Here is a 24,078-nt window from a genome sequence, read left to right on the forward strand (position 1 = left end):
TCCCCTACAATATATTATATAGTGATGTGGCCAGAGGCAGAATCCTGCATGCAGCCACAACAGTGACTGGCAGAGGAGAAAGCCAATGTCTACTTGTTCTGTCCATCACTGTATTTAACTAGAACAGCCTACTAGGAGCCTCATGGTTATATAAATAGGTTCAGGAGCAGACTACCTTTTGCTTAACCCCTCATGTACTGCAGTGTGTAAGTGACCCAATGTTCTCTTACATGCTGCAACACAAAAAAGGGTTAATAAGCTAAAAACAATTAGCTCTCCTGATAACCCCTGACCTCTGCAGGAGCTCAGATAAGAGGTCAGAGGTTATCAGATTAGTGAGGCAGAGAGCTAATTGTCTTTAGCTTATTAACCCTTTTTTGTGTTCCAGCATGTAAGAGAACACTGGGTCACTTACACACTGTAGTAAATAAGGAGTTAAGCAGAAGGACACAGGAGCCTCCTATCTTCCCTTTGCATCGGGCCCCCATCCCCCCGGGGCTCCATTACAACTGCCTTCCCTGCCTCTATGATAGCTACGCCACTTCTGATGCCCCTATAGAACATAAGCCACAGTGGTTAGTCCAATCCTCTTTGTTGGCTGAGTCTGTCTTCTCCACAAGAACGACAATGTTCACGAAAATAGAAGGGGTTAACATTTACAAGGATCATGGATGAGGAGGGAACAGTCACTAAGTTCTGTCTTGGTTAGCATGAACAATCCTCTCGCCCTTGCATGATATACAGAAGTTCAGATGTTTTCCCCCCTAACTTTTCTCTTGGATTAACATATTTGAGATAAATCGGGTGACATAACACAGGTTTTCATGTTAGCAAATGGATATCTGTGACTGATGTCTCCATTAGAGATGAGCGAATCTTGAGCACGCTCAGGTTTGTCCAAACCAAATGCTCGGCTTTCGATTATCGGTGGCTGAAGAAATTGGATGCAGCCCTAGGAAGTCCTGAAAAAAATACATACAGCCTTTTCGGGGGACTGGCATGGGGGTGGGGGTGGGGGGGGGGTACATCAGCTATTTTTGCTCTATTTAAAATTGTTGAGATGAGACCCCATTCTCCTGTGGAGGTATCAGCATAAGCTTAAGATAAAAGTCTGTTTTTTACTCTCAGATTAGTTAATGATATCTTTCACATGTTGCACACAGGGAACAAATAAAACGGGTGAAGGACTCTGACGATGTTCCGATGGTGTTGGTGGGGAACAAGTGTGACCTCCCAGCCAGAACTGTGGAGACTCGACAAGCTCAGGACCTGGCCAGAAGTTATGGCATTCCTTACATTGAAACATCTGCCAAAACCAGGCAGGTAAGTACAGGATGGATTTTGCTTTTATTGGAAATGAGAATGGATAGCCCTGATTTTGTTGTTGTTTAAAGGGGTTGTTGCTGTATGTCCTGCAGGAAGTGTTGTTTTATTTTCAGTCAGACACAGTGCTCTCTGCTGACATCTCTGCCTGAGACAGGAACTCTATCTCAGTTTTATATGAATCCCCATAGAAAACCTCTCCTGCTCTGGACAGTTCCTGTCTCGGCCAGAGATGGTCAGCAGAAAGCACTGTGTCAGACTGAAAATAAAACACCATTTCCTGCATGACATACAGCAACTAATAAGTATGGGAAGACTGGAGATTTTTTAATAGAAGTAAATTACAAATCTATATAACTTTCTGACACCAGTTGATATGAAAGAAAAAGATTTTCGCTGGACAACCCCTTTAATGGCTATAAGTAGGTGTTCGTACTGCTGTTTGGAAGTTCTGACACTTTTGATAGCAAGAATAGCAGAGCATGCACTGACCCCATAGAAGGTTCATGAAGTCTGGGATCCATTTGGACTTAAAATGTGGCAGATATGGCACAATGTAATGGCTTCTATTGTAAATAGAAGCATTGTGCAAATGTGAACACAGTCAAAGACAGTAAAAAAAAGAGAGAAAAGAAAGTGTGTGCAATTTTAATTTTATATGCAGTTATTCCTGGTCTTGGCTTATTTGTGGTGCTTACTTAGTCTCTGAATTCAGTGGAAATGGGTACCGAAAATCAAGACACAGCCTTAGTGAATTATAGACTTAAAGGCAATCTGTCAGCGGCGCCAGATCTGGCAGTCATAGCTGGCCATCCACCTATTAGGGGTTGGATGCTGGCAGTTAACTCTATAGATGCTGTGATCAGTGCAATTTCAGCATCTATAGGGCAGAACAGAGGGAGAATTCTCCCTCTGTTCACAGTTGTACAATATGTCATGAAAAAAAGCATTACAGAGCTGTAAACGCAAAAAGTGAGACAGGTCAGATTTTTAAAAAATGGGCTCAGGTCCTTAAGGCCAAAATTAACACAATCCTGAAAGTGTTAAAGTGAAATCCAGGATTATGAAAGTTAAAAACAAAAGCACAGCCACTTTCTTGCAGAAACAGCACCACCCTTGTCCTCAGGTTGTGCATGGTATTACAATTCAGCTTCATTCACTTCAGTGGAATTGAGCTGCAAAACTATGTTTAGGAGAGGTGCTTATTCTGGAAGAAAGCAGCTATGTTTTTCTAAGCAGGATGTTATTCACACAGCAATTTTTTTTTCTTCAAAAGGATCATATGAAGGCTTACTCTTTTGAAACAATTTCTCTTAACTGTATAATATATTGCAAAAGAATAACTATTGTAACCAATGACTTATTTTTTTTTGTAATGTTAACGTTCTCAGCAAATCACTTCGACTACAATGATACTTTTTTTTTTTTTTGTATTAAAACTTGTTTAGGTTTATTTATTAAGTTAAGAGATGAGCAAACTTTGAGCCACAAAGTCACAGACTCTGTTTCTGTCATACCATTATCAGGATGACACAGCGTATGGTGTGGCTGCCCATAGGCATTGACCAGCATTCATTTGCTTATTAGGTTGTAACCACATTACATTGAATTTAGAATGCCCCTTTTGTACTATTGATTGCCAGTTACCAAGCTCAGGAGTTAATGTTTATTGCTGTGCATAGTATATACTGTATATCTCATTCTGTAGTGGCATTGAATAGTACGCAGTCATATATCTTGGTGTCTCATGTCTATTACAGGGAGTAGAAGACGCCTTTTACACATTAGTGAGAGAAATCCGACAACATAAGTTACGGAAGCTCAACCCTCCGGATGAGAGTGAAAAGGGATGCCTGAACTGCAAGTGCGTTGTATCCTGACCATGGTAAGAGACCCCAGAACGTGTTTTCTGAGTTTTTGTAAGTGTTCACCGCATTTAATAAATACATGATACACTGATAGCTGCTACAGTATGCACCATAGACAGTGTTGTTGTTTTTTTTTTTAAGTACACTTTGATGTAGTACATTCATTTGGCCACATGATGGTGCTGTTGGAACATTTTTTTTTTTTTTTTTTTGTGAAGTTAGGTCTGACTTGAATGAGCAGAGATTTACATGAATAAATAACATAAAATTACATGTTTCCACACCACTATATATCAATCTGCACAGCTCCTCCTACTCTATAACGTGATGGCTGCAGATTGGACTACATTTTCAGGTTGCCTTTAATAATCTTAAAAGTACCAATTTGGAATATGCATTTGAGTCCTATCTGTACCCAACACTATAATACACTGAACTGGAATGGACCTATATATTTTTCTAGCCTTACAAACTATGTATGCTGATTTATAAAATATATATTTTTTTTCCTTGGTAGGATCGCAGGTCACAGCTTGACCTGAATGTTGTTCCCTTGTTCTATTCCTCCGGCCAAGTGCCAGATACCCAGGTGGATAAGTATTAGAAGAGATTAGAAGACATTAAGCCTTCTGTGGAGAACCGTCTGTAAAGACTCAATCTTGATTAACCTGGGTATTCTGTTTCCAGGAATGTATTGTCTTCTGGATGTACTGAGTATATACCACAGGTAGTATTAATGCCAACAAAAGGGTTAATGACACGACTGTTGTTGGCAGCTCAATGGATCTACTTCTCTCTGGTCCTTATGGTACTGATATCAGTATCATTACTCAGAGGTAAATCTGGATCTTTGGACAAGCAACCTGGTCCTGCATGCTATGCCCAATATGTCCCGTCATTGACGACACGGATCTATTTGTCATGTCCCAGAGCAAGGAATTCTGACACGTTTGCTCCCTTAGTTCACAATTAATGTGTTTGCCAAAAAGTGAGAACAGATTGGATGACATTGCAGACTTCGAAAGTGAAGTCCTAATTTAAATATTCAGTATGATGCGTCTGACATGCTTGAAAATGGGGTTCAGCTGCTGTTAAGTACAATTGTTTTTCCCCATGATATCTATTAAAAATTAAATGGTTTATGATAATTGGATTTCACTTTTTATTACTGTACCTAAATGGAAGTTTGTTTTTTAACTCTATTTTTTTTTTTTTATGCAATGTAAGTTAAATGCAAAACATTTTCTCAGTGATCACAAAGGTTCAAAATTCCTGACTGATGGGGCAGACTAATGTGCATTTACATTTCTTATTGCATAACCAGGTACATCAATGAAATGCAGCTTTTTGACGAAAGTCTTTATCAAGTATGTTAAGGTTGGAACGTCGCATTTCTTTGATGTACCTGGATATGCAGTACAAAAGAAACTTTGACCTTCACTTCTGAATGCTGTCGGAAATCTTTCTTTAACGTCTGTTACAAGTGTGTCAGGTACTTGGATTGCTGACCTTCTGGCGTACATCCTGCGGACTTGGGATCTGAGTTGTGCTGTTGGAACCTTCTGGTGTTGTAATGTCAATTTACAGTCTGCTGCTAAGGGAAGAAGTCATCTCCAAACGGAAATTGTAGGTGGAGGATTGGAATCCAAGACAGACATATTGGCATCTCTGCTTTCTTTGTGTCAATAAACCTGGCCTAGTCAGTCAGACAAGCCAGTATGGATCGGCAAAGTCTTTGGTAGTCCAAACAAAGCTAAGTAGATGAAGTTGTTGTATAACATCATATTTAGTATTGCAGACATATTTAGTCACCCTCTTCAGGCAGTGTAGGATGTGATGCAGGGGTGGTTCTAGCATCTTAAAACATGAGGGGCACAAGTCCCAAGTCATACCCCCCCCCCCAAAAAAAATTTTTTATATACATATGCACAGATCAGCCATAACATTACATTGTTTCATTACATTGGTGCCTGTGAAGGGTTCTGATATAGTCTTACATTTTGTGTTGAAGACTAGAAAAATGGGCAAATGTGAGGATCTGAGTGACTCTGATGATAGCTAGAAGACTAGATCAGAGCGTCACCAAAATGGCTGGCCGTGTTTGGTGTGCCCAGTATGCAATTGGAAGTGGTCCAAGAAAGAACTAGTGAACCAGCCACAAGGTCAAGGGTGCCCAAGGTCATTGATGATCATGGGGAGAGAAGGCTATCCTGTCTGGTCCGATCCCACAGAAGAGCTATTGTAGCACAAATAGTTGGAAAAGTCAATGCTGACTATGATAGAAAGACAGAAAACACAGGGTATTACAGCTTGCTGTATTTGGAGCTGTGTAGCTGCTGATAGCTCTGCGTTCATCCATGACCACTATCAAAAGCATCTACAATGGGAGTGTGAGCATCAGCACTGGCCCATAGAGAATTGGAAAAAGGCAGCCTGGTAGGGTGAGTCGCAATATGTTGGGGTACCTAGAAAGTAAAAAGAACCAGGATGCATTAGTGAATAAAGGGAGCTAACATATTCAGTGTTACCTGGGCAATGTTCTGCCCCTAAAGTTCTGGGATTTATGTAGTTGGTACTGTGACATGTACCACCTACCTAACCATTGTTGTACATGGTAATGGTATTCCCGAATAGCAGCGGCCTCTTTCAGCAGGAAAATCATAAAAAAAATTGCTGATTAGCGCTTATAATGGGCAAAAGTCTGTCTATATAAAAATACCTTTTGGCTAAAAAGATCAGACTGGACATTTTCCAGCACTCTTCAAAGAAGAAAAGTGGAGTATTTTTCTCTGTATAAATAAGTTTCTTGCTATACAATTGAACCATGTATTTCAATGTATTTATAGCAGAAAGGTATTCTACATACATTGATAAACTTTCCTTAAAAAAATCTCCTGCGTAAGTAATAAAAGTGCCTGCTGTCACCAGTAGGGGGAGCTCAGTGCATATAAATTCACACCGATACCAATGAAACTGGAAAGCAGTTAAGAGCACTTAGCGTCTCTGTGAGGTGAATACAGTGAAATGCCGTCGCTCTGTCACGAGTATAGAACCAGAAGTGGAACAGGCCCCATAGTAGTATATCTGCACAGAACCAATAATGTGAAAGAGGCCAACCTACAGAACAGTACAAATACAGAGAACAATCAATCAGATTGGTGCACGCTGTCAACATGTTAGAGTTTGCATTCTCCATGGTTTTGTTTGAGAGAAAACTTTGCTAATAATTAAAAATTATAATCAATAAGCTTTCTACAGCCTCTGCTGCTCTGACAGCTATGGATTCTTTTTATGGCTCCACTTTTTATGACTATTTGATAAGTTATTTGCACATACTTACCATTACCTGCACACGCCCCCAATATTAAAGTCATATGATCCCACTGATTTTGTTGGGACCGTCCTTCTGGCTAATGTATATGGGGACCTCCTGGTTCACCCCAGAATCCAGGATGGGGCATGATAGAGGTGTCTGGGAGCAGCTTACCTGCCCTTTCCATATTCGGGACACTTAAATGTGTGGCTGAGCCAAGTGTTCATGCATATGGGGTCAAGGATGAGCGAGCCAGAGACTCTAGAATTACTGGTTGTCGCCTTCCCAGCTATCCAAAGGAAAATTCATTTGTAACCCAAAACATGTTTTGTATGTAAAGTAATACTAGGACAGTAAATCTTTAGACACATAAAGAGTGCTATGTTACAAATGTTCCTACCCACACCCATCCCTAACACTGCTCACTCCTGGCACATTGTCGCTGCACCTGGCACATTTGTTGCCAGCAGATACCTGCCATTATGTTCTTTCTTACTGTCCAGTTTCTGTTTGTGGCAAGTCTTTTTTATTATTGAATACAATGCAAAGCCTTTTAGGCAGGAGTGTCCCATTGGCTTCATTTTCTGATGAGGAAGCTTAAGATCTGCAGATAAGTTACCACAAGTTGGGTGAGGCATACAAAGTGCAGGATGATCCGACCATTATTAAAGAATATATGTTATGCAATCATGGATTTTCTGTACTTTTTATATTCTTTATCTAGATTAACAATGGGCATTTATAGTGTCAATAGGATTTAAAAACTTTCAATAAACAATGTGTCATGTAAGATAATGGTAATCAATGCGTCAGGTACAACAAACATAGCTCTAATGTTCTCATTTAAGACACGTCTACAAGGAAGTAATCTGTAGGTTTAGAATATTTCTTACCAGCACAGCCTTATTTGCACAAACGTCTTGTGATGTGTTTGCACGTATAAAAAAAAATTTAGGTTAAAGTTTCCCCTCCCTGACATCTACACTGATAATTCAATATATAATAATTGCGTGAACATTTCTCCACTCTGATCGCATCTTGGATAATATAGACTGGTAATTGAATCTGTTATGTTTGTAAAAGAAGATGGTAAAGGTTATCCAGCAAAAAAAAAAAAAAAAAAAAGACTGGGTTAAACTAGCATTGCTTGCCTTCCTTTTCCCTACCACTGTTGTTCCAGAGTTCACAGGATCCCCGTTTTAGATGGGTCAGCATTGCGGTCAGAAATTGGGGGGCCATCTGAATCCATTCTGCTGTGAAAACTGATGAATGTACAGAGCACCACATTTACTATCTGCTTTAGATACTTTTGTTAGAAAGTGGGTCTATTCTCGGGAACTTTGTGCCTCATTTACATTAGGGGTGGTTTGAACCTGCCGAGGTTCGGATTCGTACGAACCTGAACTCTCGGCAATGATTCTCGCTGTCTTCCACCTCCGTGGAGAGGGTGGATACAGCTGGAGGATTGCCTGGAAAACTGGGATACAGCCTATGGCTATGGCTGTATCCCAGTTTTCCAGGTGGTCCTCCGGCTGTATCCACCCTCTCCACGGAGGTGAAAGACAGCGGGAATCATTGCCGAGAGTTCAGGTTCGTACGAACCCGAACCTCGGCAGGTTCGGACCATCCCTAATTTACATATATCATAACCTACAAAGTTCCTGAAAATGGCTCAGAGGGTCAACGTAAGAAAATTACCTCCATCCTCAGTGACACCTTTGTGCTATAGGGAAATATTCACAGGTTAGGTTTCCCTTTTAGGCCATATTTCTTACATCTCTATTCTACCCATATATTTTAAGGGCTAATTAAGTGCAAAATATATTATCAATACACAACAGAGGTGGCCGTAAATTGGGAATAGGGAACCTTTTGTAGTTTTCCAACAGCTAGAGGGTCAAATCCCATTATGCCTGGACAGCTAAAGCTTTGGCTGTCAAGGCATGATGGGAATTGTAGTTTTGCAGCAGCTGGAGGGCTGAAGGTTCTCCATCCCTCCTGTAAATTCACATTGCCCATTTTTTCCCCCTGTTTTGACTGAGGCAATATACACTTCTGTGTTTGGGTTCTGATCAAGCTTCTGTCAGCAGTTCTGTCAATTTCAATGACAAGAATAATGCAGTGCTATTTCTTTTTATGAGAAAACAATACAAACATTAGACGCTATTGTTATGTGATAAATCTGGTATAGTGGAAAAGTAGAAACTCTATAGGAGTCGCAACACAAATGTGAACAGAACTTTATATGGGAGCTATTGTGCCATCTAATATGGCAGGATGTACCTTTAAAATATATGGTTGATGTAGAAAAATACAACTGTAAGCAATACGCTTTTGTGGAACACATCACCTCTCTCCTCTATTCTGCACCATTTAAAGATGCAGATACATCGATAAAGTACAGTCATCTCAATAAGGGTATAGCGTCAAATTATATGATAATTGAAACTAAGGGTCCATTTACACAAAGATTATCTGCCAAAGATTTGAAGCCAAAGCCAGAAACAGACTATAAACAGAGATCAGGTCATAAAGAAAAGCCTGAGATTTATCTTTCCTCTTCTTTCAAATACATTTCTGGCTTTGGCTTCAAATCTTTGGCATATAATCTGTCAGATAATCTTTCTGTGTAAATGTACCCCAAGTTGATCTGGGGTTTATGATAAGAGACTGTTTCTGGTCATGCGGAGTGTCTGATATCTTTATCCATTTCTCTAAGTTAAGGGGATATTAAAAAATCAACTGGTGACGAAAGGTTATATAGATTTGTAAAATTACTTCTATTTCAAAATCTCAAGTCTTACAGTTCTTCAGCTGTATGTCCTGCAGGAAGTGGTGTATTGTATGGCTGTGAAACCAGTTGATTTAAAAGTGGTAGAACCCCTTTATTTTTTGTGGTTTCGTTTTATTTTACAATATTATAATGTGAAGATTGATAATGTGCTGGGCTCAACATTAGCTTGTTACATCACTGAAACCTCACTTGTCCTACTCTATGTTCTTTCTGAGGTCCATTTATCTCTGAGCAACAACAGTCTAACCTCATTAACCCTGGTTCTATCACAAGGTCTTGGAAAAGGGCCCTATTCCACCGGATGATTATCGTTCCGATTATCGTTAAATCGTTTGACTCTAAACAATAATCGTTTGGTTGAAATGCAGTCAATGATTAACGACCGAACGAGAAATCGTTGATCGCTTTAGAAGACCTGGACCTATTTTTATCGTTGCTTGTTCGCAAAACGTTCGCAAATCGTTCACATTGAATAAGACTTTGTTCGGTCGTTTGCGGTAGATACCAACGTAATAGCGAAGAAAAAACGATCGCAAATACGATTATCAGTAATGATTATCGTTCCATGGAAATGAGTGAACATTTTCAGGTCTTTCGCATAGCGGTCGTTTCAGATCGTTAACGATTATGCGAACGATAATCGTCTGGTGGAATAGGGCCCAAAGATGCATATTCCTGTTGTCTTCTGTTCCAGCAAACACCATGAATGAATAAAAATTCCATGTGTAAATTGTATTATACAATGCCTTCCAAATAGTTTTGAACTCCTGTAAGAAAATAAGCTAAACATTTTTCTTTTATTTATTGTACATATTATGCTGAAGATTTGCATTAAATTTCTGATTATTGAGGTGTTTTCTCCATACATTCCCAAACCTACCAGAACATACTTTCTGCCTTGTATTTTGACAGCCCCCCCCCCCCCCATACTATGGTGTACAGGCAGCAGATACATGGAGAGCAGTAGACTGAACGTAGTCAGGAAGGAACATTTCCACAATGTATACAATTATTAAGCAAAAGAACAAGAGATAAGAACAAATGAAAGTATGTGTTCTGGAAATGGTCCTAACGTATAGTGTGTTTTAGAAGCCAAATCAGTCTGATAAATCTCTCTGTGTAAACAGACCAATGGTCATTAAAGGGATTATCCAGCATTAGAAAAACATGGCCACGTTCCTCCAGAACAGGTGCCGTTTGCAATTAAGCTCCATTCAATTCAATGGAATTGAGTTGCAAAACCCACACTCGAACTGAAGACATCAATTAATCTCGATGGGTTTCCTCATAACCAGAATGTATGAGGAAAGCTTCTTTGGAAGACATCCTTAGGCCATGTTCACACAACGTATATTTTCGTAAAAGTACGGCCATTGTTGCCGATTGCAAAAATGGCCGTCATTAATGGAATCCCGGCCGGAGTGTATACACATAGTATACACTCCAGCCGGGATCTCAGTTTTCTGCGCCCGCTATTCATTGAATAGCGGCCACAGAGAACCCTGTCAGTGCACACAGTGGAGCAAGCGGCTCCGGCTGCACACACTCCATTGTGTGCAGTGGCGCTAAAGATCATCCGGGCGGTACTGCAGTACCGGCCGGGATGATCTTTAATGAGACCGGCCATTCCGTGACCTGGCCTTGGTCACGGAACGGCCGGTTTCATACAGTGTCTGAACATAGCCTTTAGGGTTCTATTACACCAACAGATTATCTGACAAATTTTTACAGCCAAAGCCAGGAATGGATTTGAAAAGAGGTAAAATCTCAGTCTTTCCTTTATGACCTGTTTTCTGTTTATAGTCTGTTCCTGGCTTTGGTTGCAAAGATTTGTCAGATATCTGTTGGTGTAATAGGGAACCTACTTTACCACTGGTTGCTTGATGGCTTCCCAGGGGGGTGGGGGGTGAATTGGCGATGTGACAGGAAATCACAGAAGTGGCGGGGAACTGAGAGCTAATGGATGAGCGAATAGATGATGTGGGCTGGGCTCTGGCTCCTGCAAGTCTGCTCAGCCAATCAGCGGCTGATTAGTTCAGGGACCTGGCACACAGAAAAATCAGTATGCCGGGTCTGGCACTCACCCCAGCAAGGGAAGAGTCACTTAACATCTTTCTTTTTGGCCCGGGTGTGTTTGGGTTAGTGTTCAGATCCAACTAGGGACTTTGAACCCGAACTTCATCGCTAAACAGTGACCCAAAATAAACCAGCAAGTTTGCAACATCTGCACTTCCCACTTGGCTTCTGCATTTCAGTATCTGTAGCATCCATTTCATGCAGTATGTTTGTGGCTGCATCATCTGATCCTTTTCTTTATGTTTGTATTACTGAATGAGAGAGGGAAGGTAAGCTTCTGCCACGGAGCAGCATGGAGTAGCTGCTAGTCTCTAACGCTCCCGCTATCTCGTGTTCCCCTATGGCCTCCTCCGAGTGATGAAGATAGATGCCTGCCTGCAGCAGCTGATATCTCCGTCACCCGACCATCTCCAGAAGCGGGACCCGGCGGGATTAGGTGAGTATAGGGTGCTCTAACGGGGGTCGGAAGCCTGTCACCCCGGCACGGGGGGTGACAGGTTCCCTTTAAGACAATGAGTTGACTGTCTCTTTTATCCCTTTGTTTTCTGTGCCCTCTCTGATATGTCCCCAGAAGCTGATATCAGGAGTTGCTCACATACTGGTGTGAATGCTGGCCTAATGCTTATACTAAATGCCGCCTAAAGGTCAACCTCAGAAATCAGGAGGATATACAGAGACTTTAAATGTGAGCAAGTTGGACAAATACCTTAAGTCCCCTGCAATGTCTAACAAATCACGATCACAAAAGAATGTTCCCCCCCCCCCCCCCAGTCAGGCTATCCCCAAATTTTAATGGAAATCCAAAAGCGTAATGAGGGATTTGGGGAGGTTCAGTCACAAATTGGGGATTTGGTAACAGATGTGACCTTTATTCGAGATGATATGATTAAGATTAAGGACAGAATATGTGATATTGAACAAGCTGTACCTTCCATGCAAACTCAGCTAAAAGACCTGTCAGCTGACATGAAAAAAATTTAAAACAAAATTAACTTAGCAGGTAGACTGGTGAAGATGGAGGACCGCTCAAGAAGATCTAATATTCGTATGGTGGGGTTCCCTGAGGGCTCAGAAGGGGAGAGGTGTATTGAGTTCTCTCTCCCTGCTTTGATGTAGAAAGGGCCACTGGGTACCGGGGCGAAGGAGGACGTGGGAGTTAGAGACAGAAGGGGATATACTGTATATTCTCCTTTGTCATTAGGAGGGGTGGAAGGGGGGATTGGGGGGATGCCACGGGAGAGCTGTTTTTTTGCTTTTTTTTCTGAATGACTAGAATTCTGACATGGAATGTAAGGGGGACGGGGAATAGACTGAAGAGGAAGGCCATATTTGATTTATCGCCATTTTCCAGCGATAATATGCAGGGCTGTTTCTAGGGGCGGGCGAGCCGGGCCACTGCACGGGGCGCCCATAGCTAGGGGGCGCCAGGCGGCGCCCGACAGTACCCGGCCTGCAGCCCCTGCATCCTCAGGACTGGCCCGGGGATCTGGAATCTAAGTTCCAGATCCCCTGGACAGAGAAACCTTTAGCTGTACGTACACAGGCACAGCTAAAGGAAACAGTGCTGGGGCAGAGACACAGAGGCTTCCTGTGCAGGCGGCCTCTGTATGACAGGTTGCTGCCTGCACCGGAAGCTAGAAGAGGACGGAGGGACCAGAAGAGGAGCTGGAGGCTGCAGGGGGAGAGGGGAGTATCTAATGGGGGCTATGAGGAGGGGGTGGGGGGAAGCCTGCCCAGAGGGAGCCCCAGATATGTCCCGATAAGCCCGCCCCCCTACGATAAGCCCCCCCCCGTGATAAGCCCCGCCCCCAGCACCAATGTTCACAGTTTACCTAGCTTTCCCAGAATCCTGTATGTCAGTGTAATAGAGGTCGCCCAGCTCTCCCAGTATCCTGTATGTCAGTGTAATGGAGGTCACCCAGCTTTCCCAGTATCCTGTATGTCAGTGTATAATGGAGGTCATACAGCTTTCCCAGTATCCTGTATGTCAGTGTAATAGAGGTCATCCAGCTTTCCCAGCATTCTGTATGTCAGTGTAATGGAGGTCACCCAGCTTTTCCAGTATCCTGTATGTCAATGTAATGGAGGTCACCCAGCTTTCCAAGTGTCCTGTATGCAGTGTATAATGGAGGTCATACAGCTTTCCCAGTATCCTGTATGTCAGTGTATAATGGAGGTCATACAGCTTTCCCAGTATCCTGTATGTCAGTGTAATAGAGGTCATCCAGCTTTCCCAGCATTCTGTATGTCAGTGTAATGGAGGTCACCCAGCTTTCCAAGTGTCCTGTATGCAGTGTATAATGGAGGTCATACAGCTTTCCCAGTATCCTGTATGTCAGTGTATAATGGAGGTTATACAGCTTTCCCAGTATCCTGTATGTCAGTGTATAATGGAGGTCATACAGCTTTCCCAGCATCCTTTATGTCAGTGTATAATGGAGGTCACACAGCTTTCCCAGCATCCTGTATGTCAGTGTATAATGGAGGTCACACAGCTTTCCCAGCATCCTGTATGTCAGTGTTTAATAAAGGTCACCTAGCTTTCCCAGCATCCTGTATGTCAGTGTATAATGGAGGTCATAAAGCTTTCCCAGAATCCTGTATGTCAGTGTATAATGGAGGTCACCCAGCTTTCCCAGCATCCTGTATGTCAGTGTATAATGGAGGTCACTAGCTTTCCCAGCAATGCCAGCATCCTGTATGTCAGTGTATAATGGAGGTCACCAGCTTTCCCAGCATACAGTTTGTGACCTTATAAGTGGGAAAAGGGGAAGTTGCTGGAAGTGCGGAGCCTAAGATGTCTGTCTGGCAGTTTCTAAAGAGATTAATTGTAGCTGCAAGAAACCGTCATGGAGGCCTGGGCCAGATGGAGAGGAAAAGGGATCATAAGACGTCACCTGTGAGTCACTGTATAATGATTTTTTACTCAGTAGAACATTACTTGGCAGGGGTGCAACACTGTTCTATGCCATAATACACACACTGCTTCTTTCTAATAACCCGAATCTTGATAAAAGCCCCCCTACCTTCCCCAGGGCTAAACTGAGTGAGGTTGGGGGGGGGGGGGGGCGCTTTTATCAAGATCCGCACTGTTGCCGAAATGACCTAGAAACTGCCCTGATAATATGTATACTGGAGACTCATGTTACAGAGGAGACAGTCAGTAGAATAGGAGACGATGGGCCTTGCAAGACTTTCATGTGTTCGTCTCTGGGTACTCCTGTGGTATTTCAGTCTATATTCACAACAAAATAAACTTTAAGATGATACAAAAAAATTTCTTTATGGTATTTTGGAAAGGGAAGAAGTGGCCCTTGCCTTTCCGGTTAGAAGTATTATTGAAACTGACCAGTTTCATGCAAGATAAAAGGGAAACCCAATTAGTAGTGATAGGGCACTTTAACATGGTCATGGTACCTGAACAAGATAGAAGATCTGGTGGGTTGGTCCTTTTCACCCACCCCTCCCCGCTGGCGAAATTCACCTGCAAGGTGGGGTGGGAGGATGTCAGGAGGCTTGGCTTAAGTATGGTAATAAAGTGGCGTTCTCATGTTATAGCTCAACTTATGGTACTGCCTCAAGGATAGATTTGGTGCTTGCAAATCAGTATGCTTTATCCAAGATAAGATGCATGCAGTATGGATGCAAAGGAGTATCGGATCATGCTCCAGTGATTTTTGAGTACCAGACAGAGGCGGGAGGAACCCCTGGGAAATTAAAAGCTGGTAGTTTTAGAATCAACTCACATTGGGTACAGATCATGGCTAATGAGGAGAAGATCCAAAAGGAAATTGAGTACTTCTGGGTCACTAATAAAGGCTCAGCCCCCATGAATACTGTATGGGAAGCATTACAAGCTTTTATCCGAGGTCTGTTCTGCAGTGAGATCTCCTACTTCTGTAAAAAGTTTGCCTAGAGATTGAATGAGTTGAATATGACAGTCGAAAGGATGGAGGAGGAATTTAAAAGAAACCAAATGACCTACAATTATGACACTATGAAAAAGGAAATGGGGGAGGAGATGAGAACAGAGATGGACTTTCCCTTCTCCCGGGAGAAATTAAAGAGGGTTCTGGAGACATTACCAACCAGTTCGACCCTTGGGCCGGAGGGTCTCCATCCTGATATGTATAAAAATATACATGTATATGATATGTATAAGTGTTACTTCCCACACTCTGTGAGTTGTTTTATGACTCCTGGAACCAGGGGGAACTTCCATCGTCTATGCTAGAGGCTACCATTGTACTAATCTTAAAGAAAGGGAAAGATCCAGTAGAGAAGGGGGGTTATAGACCTATATCTTTGCTTAACGTGGACGCTAAATTGTTTGGTAAATTAATAGCCCAGAGATTAAAGATAATGACTCCACTACTTATTAGCCAGGATCAGTGTGGATTCATGGTGGGTCGCTCTGTGTTTACTAACATAGAAAGGGTGTTTATAAATCCTCAGGTGATAGAGGGTCTGCTCCAATCCATCCTGTCAATCGACGCGGTAAAAGCTTTCGACAGGGTGGAGTGGGGTTTTTTTGTGGGAGGTTCTGGAAGTATTTGGGATGGGGCACCGTTTGATACGAACAATACACATGCTGTACAGGTCTCCTCCATCTCAGATTTAAATTAATGGACATCTGTCTAACAAGTTTAGTTTGACTAGAGGAACATGTCAAGGGTGCCCCCTCTCCCCCCCCTCTTCTTCACTTTATACATAGAGCCATTGGCAGCAATGATCAAAAATGATTCTAGTATTAAGGGCTTTGGGGTTGGGGGAGTGGGGAAAAAATAGTCCTCTATGCAAATGATGTACTTATATTTCTCCGGCATCCTGGAAGAACCCTCCCTAGGAGTATGGCCAGCTTTGAGCAGTTCGGAAATCTTTCAGGATTTCGGATAAATTGGCCTAAGTCAGCATTTCTGACAGGATGGGACCCGGGGGAGTATTAGTGAGGAGTTGCCGATATGGGAATCCTCCGATCCCTTTGTTTACCTGGGTGTAAGGATCTCCCCGGATATCACTAGCTATGTTAGTTTTAATATTAATACTTGTTTGTGCTCATTGGAGAAGAAGATTGAGATATGGATACAGCTGCCCCTATCAATGGAGGATAGGATTGCCATTGTTAAAATGGTTGTCCAGCCGCAGTTACTGTACTATTTGAGAGCTTTGCCAGTCTGGATTCCGGATAGGGTCTTTAACCGTATTGAGATCTTGCTTGGATGCAGAATTTGGAAAAGGAAGGGACCTAGAATGAAGTATAATAGCTTTACGTGGCCAGAGGACCTGGGTGGAATGGCCTTACCTAATTATACATTTTATTTTTACATATATAAATTATTGCAGATTAAATATTACATTATTACATATTACATACATTACATATTATTAAATAGATTTACCTTCCTAGAATTAATTTTTACAATAGAACATAGTAAGATTCTTAGAATCTGGAAGATGGGCGTTGGCCCAATATCATTAATTAGTCATGCTTAACATGTGAGGGAAAGTGCGGAACAAAGTTAAGGAGATGTTGGGAATTTTTGGCAGCATGGATTGTACACCACTGTGGGAGAATTTATATATACAACATTAAGAGTCACTGGAGAATAGTCAGTATTGGAGTGGGAAAGGAATCATACACATTGACCACTTGTTTACTTAGGGGCACTTGAATTTGGACTTCAACCTACACAATAGTTATTATATAGGCAGTTAGCACACGCAATTAGTAAGGAAAAGAATAAACAATTATTTGTAGTACACAAATGTAATTTTTTTCAGACAATAGAGAGTATGGAGGGAAATAAAAGGGGGAGTTGAGGAAATTGTACTCAATGTTTATGGATAATATGTACACTGATTCTAGAGTGAGTAAGGTTAAGTGGGATACATGGGAGGAGGATTTAAGACCATTTATAGGCTAAGAGTGGGACAATGTAAAGAAAGTATCACTAATTTACTAACCATCAACTTGTGTAATTTAAGATTGTTAATAAGTTACACTATCATTTGGTGTGGCTGTTCCAAAGAGGTGCAAGGGGGGATTATGTCTGCCCGAAATGTGGGCAGCTGCAGGCTGATTATGTCCATATGCTTTGGAGTTGTGTAAATGTCCAGCCCTTCTGGAGAAAGGTAGTTGCATATGTATCAGAGAGATCAGATGTCATCATCCCCTACTGCGCTAAAACTATGATACTCGGCTGTACAGCCACAATTAAATCTCAATGCTCCTTATTACTGAGAACTTTGTTATTAGCGAGAGTAATCATTCTGAAAGGGTGGCTTGCTGCCAATGCACCTGAAATCAGCAACTGGAAAAATTTGGTGGAAATGGTTAGGGGTTATGAAAAAGTTTACTTTATAACGAGGAAGAATGGGGTTCGGAAGTATAAGAAAATATGGGGAAAATGGAATGGTCTTGCTTAAACAGTATAGTGTTGGGTTATCTGGTCCGTGGTGTTCCCCCCCCCCCCCCCTCTCTTTTTGTGGCAGCAGTTATTGTATATCATGCTGTTGGACAAATATCTTAAGTTCCCTGCAATGTCTAACAAATCACGATCACAAAAGAATGTTTCCCCCCCTCCAGTCAGGCTATCCCCGAAGGTTCAAAGTATACAGGTCTGGAAGTAAAAGAGACTTTGTCAGCCAAAGAAGATTTGGATGTCGGTGCTAGTGTTACAGCAAATTTTAAGTTTACTCTCAATTTTATTATTATTTTCAAAGAAAGAGTAGTACAAAACATAAGAAAGGGGTGAACAAGCAAGTACATGAGATCATAAAAGCACCCATACAATGCCATACTGTTGATGTCACAGCAACGACGCTGGGAACAATCTCGTAACATATTATGATGTAGAAAAACAACAGGCAGGGGATAAATATTCAGAGGGGTCACGCCGGGACCCGCTCTGAATGGCGCCGCTCCCAGCTGTTATGTACAGCCGGGGAGTGGCTCTATTAGCCGGCGCGGGTCCCGTTGCCGCGCCGGCTAATTTAGCATCTAAATGCAGCTGTCAAACCTGACAGCTGCATTTAGATGCTTAGCTCCTCACTTCCCTGGTGTCTAGTGGGACGGATCTCCCCCCCGTGATGAGATCCGTTCTTCTGGCCGGGCCGGGACTCAGCGTCGCACTGACGCTGATCCCGGCTCGGTAATACATTACTATGGCCTGCAGCAGGCCAAAGCAATGTATCACCGATCTCATGAATCATTGCTGTGTATATACACAGCATTGATCTCTATGAGAGATCAGTGCTGTGTACATACAAGTCCCCCAGGGGACTTCTAGTTAAGTATTGGTAAAAAAAAATCCCCTCCCCTACTAAAAGCCCAAATCACCCCCCTTTTCCCATTTTATAAGAATAAATAAACAAATAAATAAACATATTTGGTATCGCCACGCGTGTAATTGCCCAAACTATTTGATTATCTAATTCCTGATCTCGCACGGTAAACGGCGTAAGCGCAAAAAATTCCAATGTGCAAAATTACGCATTTTTGGTCGCATCAAATCCAGAAAAAATGTAATAAAAAGCGATCAAAAAGTCGCATATGCGCAATTAAGGTACTGATTGAAAGAACACATCATGGCACAAAAAATGACATCTCATACAGCCCCATAGACCAAAATATAGAAGTGCTTTAAGCATGGGAATAGAGCAATTTTAAAGGGAACCTGTCACCCCCCGTGCCGGGGTGACAGGCTCCCGACCCCCCGTTAGAGACCCCTATACTTACCTCATCCCGCCGGGTCCCGCTTCTGGATTCGGTCGGGTCCCGGAGATCTCAGCCGCTGCAGCCCGGCGCGCGCGCTGACAGATGAGTCCAACGCTCATAGAGAATGACGGAGCGCTGGACTCTCCTGTCATTCTCTATGGGTGTTGGACTCATCTCTCAGCGCACGCGCCGGGCTGCAGCGGCTGAGATCTCCGGGACCCGACCGAATCCAGAAGCGGGACCCGGCGGGATGAGGTAAGTATAGGGGTCTCTAACGGGGGTCGGGAACCTGTCACCCCGGTACGGGGGGTGACAGGTTCCCTTTAAGGAACATATATTTATTAACAATGGTTTGAATTTTTTAAAGCCATCAAATTAAAAAAAAAGTTATACATGTTACATATCGTTGTAATCGTAACAACTTGAGGAGCATATATCATAAGACAGTTTTACCCCAGGGCGAACGGTGTAAACACGAAACTCCCTAAAATTAAAACAAATTCCTTTTTTTTTCCAATTTGACAGTACAAATGATTTTTTTACGGTTTCACAGCATATTTTATGGGAAAATAAAGTCTGTCATTGCAAAGTACAATTTGTGTCGCAAAAAATAAGGGCTCATATGGGTCTCTAGGTGAAAAAATGCAAACGCTATGGCCTTTTAAACATAAAGTGGAAAAAGCAAAGGTGTAAAAACGAAAATTGGCTTTGACCTTAAGGGGTTAAAGAGATTAAGCGAAAATTGAGGGAGCATGGTATACATTCTCACGACTCTTCCCCTCAAGGCTGAGAATTTCCTATAATGGGATGGTGTAATTCTTTAATATGCCATCTGAAGTGTTGGATTGGTTGGAAAGGAATGGGTTGGATAAGAAATAATAGATCCCATACTTGCTGGGGGGAATAGAAATTGTTGACAATGTGGTCTCTAGGGGGGCCTGGGGAGATGTTGGGGAAGGGGCTGGGGTTTAACCCCTAAGGACAGAGCCAATTTCGATTTTTGTGTTTTCGGTTTTCCCTCCTTGTGCTTAAAAGGCCATAGCACTTGCATTTTTCCACCTAGAGACCCACATGAGCCCTTATTTTTTGCGTCACTAATTGTACTTTGCAATGACAGGCTGAATTTTTGCATAAAGTACACTGCGAAACCAGAAAAAAATTCAAAGTGTGGTGAAATTGAAAAAAAAAACGCATTTTGTTTATTTGGGGGAAATGTGTTTTTACGCCATTCGCCCTGGGGTAAAACTGACTTGTTATATATGTTCCTCAAGTCGTTACGATTAAAACGATATATAACATGTATAACTTATATTGTATCTGATGGCCTGTAAAAAATTTAAACCATTGTCAACAAATATATGTTCCTTAAAATCGCTCTATTCCCAGGCTTATAACGCTTTTATCCTTTGGTCTATGGGGCTGTGTGAGGTGTCATTTTTTGCGCCATGATATGTTCTTTCTATCAGTACCTTGATTGCGCATATACGACTTTTTGATCGCTTTTTATTACAATTTTTCTGGATTTGATGCGACCAAAAATGCACAATTTTGCACTTTGTGATTTTTTTGCGCTGACGCCGTTTACCGTGTGAGATCAGGAATGTGATTAATTAATAGTTCGGGCGATTACGCACGCGGCGATAGCAAACATGTTTATTTATTTATTTATTTACTTTTATTTATAAACTGGGAAAAGGGGGGTGATTCAGACTTTTATTAGGGGAGGGGGCTTTTTACTAATAATGACACTTTTTTTTTACTTTTACACTTATACTAGAAGCCCCCCTGGGGGACTTCTAGTATAAGTGCTTTGATCTCTCATTGAGATCTCTGCAGCATAGATATGCTGCAGAGATCCATGAGATCGGCACTCGTTTGCTTTCGGCTGCTGCAGCCGGAAACAAACGAGTGCCGAGACGGGGACGGCGCCATCTTGGAGCGGTCCCCGGCCGGCTTCAGTTACGGAGATCGCTCCTCCGGGATAACATCCCGGAGGAGCGATCTCCCCACTAGACACCAGGGATGACGCTGCGTCCGGTAATCGGATGCAGCTGTCATGTTTGACAGCTGCATCTGGTTACTGTATTAGCGGGCACGGCGATCGGACCGTGCCCGCTAATACCAGCGGTCCCGGGCTACAAGTGGCACCCGGGACCGCCGCGGTTCAGAGCGGGGTCGCCGCGCGGCCCCGCTCTGAACTCCCTTACCAGCATCAGGGCGTAAATTTACGCCCGATGTCGTTAAGGGGTTAAGAAGGATGTGGGAGACAGGGACACTGAGCATCCCCCTACCATCATCCTCTACAGCAGCCACAGCCGCACAGCTCTGGGAGTCGGGTTGTGACATCACCATTTTATCCAGGAAGTGACATCAACATTTTATCCAGGAAGTGAAACCTTGATGCAGTAGTAAGTGTAAGGAAAAAACACTTTATTTGCATTTCCCGTGATAAGTGTATATTGGTGATTTGTATAACTTTTGGGGGCAATACAATACTTTAATAAAAATTGGTTATCCAGCTGCAGTTACTGTACTATTTGAGAGCTTCGCCAGTCTGGATTCCGGATAGGGTGTTTAAGTGTATTGAGATCTTGCTTGGACGCCTAATTTGGAAAGGGATGAGACCTAGAATGAAGTATAATGGCTTTATGTGACCAGAGCACCTGGGTGGTATGGTCTTTCCTAATTTTACCTTCTATTTTTACATATATAAATTATTGCAGATTAATTATTACAATATCTACCTTCCTGGAATTAATTAGTACAATAGAACATAGTAAGATTCTTAGAATCTGTAAGATGGGCGTTGGCCCAATATAGTTCATTAAAGCTCATTAAAGCTCAAGCATAAAAAGTGGGGGAAAGTGTGGAACAAAGTTAAGCAGATGTTGGGGATTTTTGGCAGCATGCATTGTACACCACTAAGGGGGAATTTAAATATACAACATTTGGAGTCACTGGAGAATAGTCAGTAGTCAGTAGTCAGAGGGGCACTAGAAGTCAATTTGAGAGATCACTGTGGAATTTGGACTTCAACCTACACAATAGTTATTATATAGGCAGTTAGCACACACAATTGGTAAGGAAAAGAATAAACAATTATTTGTAGTACACAAATGTGATTTTTTTTTTTCAGGCAATAGAGAGTATGGAGGGAAATAGAAGGGGGGGGGTTGAGGAAATTGTACTCAATGTTTATGGATAATATGTACACTGATTCTAGAGTGAGTAAGGTTAAGCGGGATACATGGGAGGAGGATTTAAGACCATTTATAGGCTAAGAGTGGGACAACATTCTGAGTAATGTAAGGAAAGTATCACTAAGGGTCCATTTACACAGAAAGATTATCTGACAGATTATCTGCCAAAGATTTGAAGCCAAAGCCAGGAACAGACTATAAATAGAGATCAGGTCATCTAGGAAAGCCTGAGATTTCTCCCCTTTTTAAATCCATTACTGGCTTCGGCAGAAAATCTTTCTGTGTAAATGGACCCTTAGTGAAAACCATCAACTTGTGCAATTTAAGGCTGCGTTCACACTACGTATATTTCAGTCAGTATATGTATATTTCAGTCAGTATTGCAACCAAAACCAGGAGTGGATTAAAAACACAGAAAGGCTCTGTTCACACAATGTTGTAATTGAGTGGATGGCTGCCATATAACGGTATATAACTGCCATTATTTCAATACAACAGCCGTTGTTGTAAAATAACAGCAAATATTTGCCATTAAATGGCGGCCATCCACTCAATTACAACATTGTGTGAACAGATCCTTTCTGTGTTTTTAATCCACTCCTGGTTTTGGTTGCAATACTGACTGAAATATACTGACTGAAATATACATATACTGACTGAAATATACGTAGTGTGAACGCAGCCTAAGGCTGGGTTCACACTACGTATATTTTAGTCAGTATTGTGGTCCTCATATTGCAACCAAAACCAGGAGTGGATTAAAAACACAGAAAGGATCTGTTCACACAATGTTGTAATTGAGTGGATGGCCACAGTTTAATGGCAAATATTTGCTGTTATTTTAAAACAACGGCTGTTATATTGATATAATGGCAGTTATTTACTGTTATATGGCAGCCATACACTCAATTTCAACATTGTGTGAACAGATCCTTTTTGTGTTTTTAATCCACTCCTGGTTTTGGTTGCAATATGAGGACCACAATACTGACTGAAATATACGTAGTGTGAACACAGCCTATGATTGTTAATAGGTTACACTATCATTTGGTGTGGCTGTTCCAAAGAGATGCAATGGGGGATGATGTCTGCCCAGCTGCAGGCAGATTATGTCCATATGCTTTGGAGTTGTGTAAATGTCCAGCCCTTCTGGAGAAAGGAAGTCGCATACACTACCGTTCAAAAGTTTGGGGTCACCCAAATAATTTTGTGTTTTCCATGAAAAGTCACACTTATTCACCACCATACATTGTGAAATGAATAGAAAATAGAGTCAAGACATTGACAAGGTTAGAAATAATGATTTGTATTTGAAATAACATTGTTTTTACATCAAACTTTGTTTTCGTCCTTTTGCAGCAATTACAGCATTGCACACCTTTGGCATTCTAGCTATTAATCTGTTGAGGTAAGCTGGAGAAATTGCACCCCACACTTCTAGAAGCAGCTCCCACAAGTTGGATTGGTTGGATGGGCACTTCTGGCGTACCATACGGTCAAGCTGCTCCCACAACAGCTCAATGGGGTTTAGATCTGGTGACTGCACTGGCCACTCCATTACCGATAGAATACCAGCTGTCTGCTTCTGCTGTAAATAGTTCTTGCACAATTTGGAGGTGTGTTTAGGGTCATTGTCCTATTGTAGTATGAAATTGGCTCCAATCAAGCGCTGTCCACTGGGTATGGCATGGCGTTGCAGAGTGATAGCCTTCCTTATTCAGAATCCCTTTTACTCTGTACAAATCTCCCACCTTACCAGCACCAAAGCAACCCCAGACCATCACATT

The 24,078-nt window shown here is 42.1% G+C and overlaps 2 protein-coding genes across 5 annotated transcripts in view; one reads left to right on the plus strand and one right to left on the minus strand.

Moving 5' to 3' along the window:
- HRAS (HRas proto-oncogene, GTPase) overlaps window positions 1-5,055 on the plus strand; it is a 50,332-nt gene extending 45,277 nt beyond the window's left edge. For all 4 annotated transcript variants that reach the window (XM_069965488.1, XM_069965487.1, XM_069965486.1 and 1 more), the window contains 3 exons: window positions 1,164-1,323; window positions 3,084-3,208; window positions 3,709-5,055. In XM_069965488.1, coding sequence (XP_069821589.1) covers window positions 1,164-1,323; window positions 3,084-3,203 — 280 coding nt within the window. In that variant the 3' untranslated portion in view covers window positions 3,204-3,208; window positions 3,709-5,055. The remainder of the gene's footprint in view (window positions 1-1,163; window positions 1,324-3,083; window positions 3,209-3,708) is intronic.
- LRRC56 (leucine rich repeat containing 56) overlaps window positions 1-24,078 on the minus strand; it is a 133,983-nt gene that overhangs the window by 71,670 nt on the left and 38,235 nt on the right. The window lies entirely within an intron of this gene.

Source organism: Dendropsophus ebraccatus, chromosome 4 (assembly GCF_027789765.1).
Source record: "Dendropsophus ebraccatus isolate aDenEbr1 chromosome 4, aDenEbr1.pat, whole genome shotgun sequence".
Classification (NCBI taxonomy): domain Eukaryota; kingdom Metazoa; phylum Chordata; class Amphibia; order Anura; family Hylidae; genus Dendropsophus; species Dendropsophus ebraccatus.